The sequence below is a fragment of the Hyalella azteca genome, unplaced genomic scaffold (assembly GCF_000764305.2).
Source record: "Hyalella azteca isolate HAZT.00-mixed unplaced genomic scaffold, Hazt_2.0.2 contig11812, whole genome shotgun sequence".
Taxonomy (NCBI): Eukaryota; Metazoa; Arthropoda; class Malacostraca; order Amphipoda; family Hyalellidae; genus Hyalella; species Hyalella azteca.
The window spans coordinates 1-4,495 of record NW_025941795.1 but is presented as its reverse complement, the minus strand read 5'-3'; the positions used below and the strand labels follow the sequence as shown (position 1 = coordinate 4,495).

The window sequence follows — 4,495 nt, the reverse complement described above, 5'->3', positions numbered from 1 at the left end:
ATAGTGTTTACTTTTGGTTTAATTATTTTGAAACATTACGTAACATCCGGTAATATCAGCTGAGATTTTACTAACTCTAAATATTTTCTGGAGTTTGCCTTTTCCCAAATATTGTAATGCATTCGGATTTAATGTACGTACAAAAATCGCGAATAAACCTACAGGAGTTGACTTCTGTTTAATACCGAAATTTCGAATTGAAGAAATAAATTGTCGATTTTCTGACTCTTTGAATTGGAGGATATATATATCTATATATCTCTTAAATATTGGATTTCGTTGTTTCTATAGGATGATTAAAAATTGAAATATACTGTATTTACAGTTATTGTGCAGGTTATTGACTTAAGTTTATAAATGATATTTTATCAAAAAAAGATACTGTTGCATTAATTTTCCACGCTATTTTCAATTTTTTAAGGATTATGCTATTGCTGATATTGTATTGGTATTTTATTTAATGCTAATTCAATGTAACATACGTTATTCAATAATTAAAGTTCGAAAGATTTAATGTCCAATTTTAAACGAAATATTCAATGAACTATTTCTTCAGGACAAAATTTACCGTCGATTAAAAAATTAAAGTTGATTAGTATAGAAAAAATGCCTTTGAAGCTCGGTGTCCGACTGAAAAATAATCAATCTGAGCTCGGATCCAAGCTTCCGTTCTCGGGCAAAGGCCACAAAGTCTCCGACTCTCCCCCGACTCCGGACCCACCAACAATTTCTGTCCCCCGGAGTCCTGAGCCACATCAGGATCAACAAATCCCTTCGCCAGAAATTCCTGGTCCAGCAGCCCCATTTGAGGGTTTCGCTAATCCAGGAACCGCATTGTGTCCTCCCAAGGGTGAGTAAATATGAATATCTATAATAAATATCTATAGATAAACAGATGCTTAATTTTAAAAAGTATCATTTATATAAAAAATAAAATTATATAAAAAATAAAAAATAATAATAAAAATGAATATCTATAATAAATATCTATAGATAAACTGATGCCTAATTAAAAAATTACCATTTATATAAAAAACGTCCATATAATTTTGCTCGTAAATTTCTGTATCATTGTTCACAAAGTGTATAAACGATAAACAAACAAAGTGTACTAACGAAAAGTTTTTTAATATTTATATGTCAGAGGTTGATGTGATTGATTTTTTGAGCTCGTTTACAGATCGGCGCTCACTTCTTCTACCACTGAGTTGAAATGGCAAGCTGTTGATTGACTATTAAGACGTTGAGATGGCGACTATTGAGATGGCGTAATTCTCTAAATTGATATTAGTGCCTAAAATGGTAGTTTTTCTGCAGAAATGTGGTGATCCGTCCTATTGTATTGGGGCTAACTTTTACATGATTTTTGGTCTTCCTTAGCTTAATGTATTATAAATCGGATTGACAGGGTTGTAGTTACCGTTAAAGTTCACAAAATGTTGGTAATGTTAATAAGGGAATATACATCGTTGATACACTTCTACTCTACTTTACAAAGAATTAGATAACTGAGGAAAAAAATGATTCTTTGGCGCTTTTAGTGTAGCTGCTATTTTATGATTAAACGTGTCATTCCTTAGCTCTAAAAATTAGTAAAACATTATTTTTGTAAATTCTGTATTATAAACTGCATTTCACTTTGATATGTTCTGTCGTACTCTGTATTGATTTCGCTGATGGTCTTTTTTCTAGATTTGGTAATTCTGAAACCTTTTTTTCCTTGATATTTTTTGCAACTCGATTCTGGAACATGCAATTGAGATTTTTTGCTACATATATCCTTAGAAAAAATTCAATTGCAAAATATACTTTACTATTTATGCGGAACTGGTGATTTAATATTGATGCTCCAAAATTCAACTGTCGCCAACGTTTAATAAGTCATTCAACGTGAAACATAATAACAATTAGAAAGGTAAAAATAATTACACTTCAAATCATTAAAAATAGTTTGAATTATAGATAGATTTTAGACGATATTTTCGACAATTTTATATGATAAGCAATGTATTTCATGCCTACTATTTCGAGTTAAATTGCTGTTATAAATAATTAAAAATAGTTGAATTATAGATAGATTTAAGACGATATTTTCGACAATTTTATACTATAAGCCATGTATCTTATTAATATTACTTCGAGTTAAATTGCTGTTTATAAATAATTAAAAATAGTTGAATTATGGCTAGATTTAAGACGATATTTTCGACAATTTTATATGATAAGCCACGCATCTCATACAAATTAATTCGAGTTAAATTAACTGCTTTAAATTTAATTACTTCGCACAGAGTCTCCGACATCATCGACTCGCTCCAGCCCTGACAGATCAGGCAACGGCACCGCACGCATTAACATGACGCCGCCCCCCCTCCCCGCTGATGAGTGCATCCCCCTCCTACCCTCGGAAGGTAACCCCTCCCTACCCCTCCCTTTTGTCAAAAGATAAATTAAATGAATTCTCTTGAGATTGTTTTGATACACATTCCATTAAACTTATCATAATTTATTTGGTGAACTATTTAAATCGGATTTTGTTCAATAAGATTTTCAATCTAATCTCGACATAACTGGTTATTAAGAATTCATTTTATTCACGAAAAGGAAGAGAAATTCAAGAATATTTATATGCTCTCAGCAATTTTAATGAAATTCGTAATGTATATATCCAATCGTATTAATTCATTAATATGAATTTCCATTTACTGCTTCGTATAATTAAAAAATAAATAATATACATTTAAAAATTACTTTTTAAAGACAACACTTCTAAATAATCCAGTGTCTCCAATGTTAAAGATGTACAATGAATTTCTCATTTTATTTTCGAATAATAAAAAAGTTAATTTTCAATTTTTTTAATATATACAATTATTTATTCTGCCAATTGATTCATGCATTGCCTCCGACTTCACAAAAGTGTGCAAAATTTCAGATTAATTGGACAGGTAAAACTGTGTCAAATAACAATTATAAGATTTGTAGCTGACAAAATTATTTTTAAATTTTTTTAACATTGGAAAAAATTTTTTATTACTAAAATTATTTATTTTGTCATTTGATTCATGCATTGTCTCCAACTTTACGCGAGTGGGCAAAATTTCAGATCGATAGGATAAGTAGAAGGGTGTTAAATTTTGATTACAAGATTTGTGGCAGACAGATAAACAAACAGACAAATGAGAAGTGAAGTTAAAAATAATATACGTTTAAAAATTACTTTTTAAAGACAACACTTCCGAAGAATCCAGTGTCTCCAATCTTACAGATGTACAATGAATTTTTCATTTATTTTTCGAACATTAAAAAAAATAATTTGTCAATTTTTTTAATATATAATTTTTTTTTCAAAATTATTTATTCTATTAATGGATTTATGCATTGCCTCTGACTTCACACAAGTGTGCAAAATTTCAGATCAATTAGACAGGTAAAAGTGTGTCAAACATCAGTTATAAGATTTGTAGCTGACAAAATTATTTTTTCAATTTTTTTAATATTGAAAAAAATTTTTTTTTTCAATTTTTAAAATCATTTATTTTGGCGTTTGATTCATGCATTGTCTCCAACTTTACACAAGTGTGCAAAATTTCAGATCGATAGGATGAGTAGAAGTGTGTTAAATTTCGATTACAAGATTTGTAGCAGACAAACAAACAAACAACAAGAAGTGAAGTTAAAGAGAAGTGTTGTAAGAAGTGTTGTAAAAATAATTATTTCTTATTTATTACTATGTTGGCACTAATTTTTATTTGGGTAAGAACATTTTATTCTGCCTGAAGTCAAATAGCTCCAAAGTGATTAAATCTACATATAATATCTGTCATAATATATGTGCTATAAGTACAATTGTTAAATGAATAATAAAAATGTCAAATGGATAAATAGGAATATCAGCTATGCTTAATTGATGCAGGTTTAATTTCAGTGAAAATTGATTATCAACAAAAATAAACGGTAACGCTAATTTTTAGTCTTTCTCATATGCTGAAATTATCAATAAAAATCCAACAATTGATAATATCAACAGAAAGACGTGGTTTTGTGTATTATATTTGTTGTATATGACTCTAAAATATAGTTTTTTATTAAAAAGCAGTGAATGTAAACTGAAGGTACGGTAAAAGATCGATATAATATTGAGTTGTTGTACAAAGGAGCGCGATCGCGACGCACGAACTTGCCCCGCTACGAGCCGACCGACTGGGACGACGCGCTGCCTTACGGCGGCAAGGTATACCTGGCGCGCAAGAAAAAACCTGACTCGTGGCCTTGCATCGCTCTACAGGTGATCTTTTTTATTTCTTCCGTCATGGTACGAATAAAATTAATATCACAACTTATCAACTTCAATCATTGATATAACATTAAATCAATACGTGATCAGTAATATAATACATAGCAAACTTGTTCGATTTTCATTTCAACTGTGATCAATAACATAATACATAGCATGCTTGTTCGATTCTTATTTCAACTGTGATCAATAATATAA

The 4,495-nt window shown here is 29.9% G+C and overlaps 1 protein-coding gene across 1 annotated transcript; it reads left to right on the top strand.

Annotated features, from left to right (window-relative positions):
- Positions 1 to 509: 509 nt before the first annotated feature.
- On the top strand, positions 510 to 4,288 carry LOC108675191 (vegetative cell wall protein gp1-like; the record flags this gene model as incomplete). Its single annotated transcript, XM_018163184.2, has 3 exons — positions 510 to 850; positions 2,292 to 2,411; positions 4,158 to 4,288. Coding segments are annotated over exons 1-3 (495 nt in total), but the record flags the coding sequence as incomplete, so codon positions are not given.
- Positions 4,289 to 4,495: the final 207 nt, after the last annotated feature.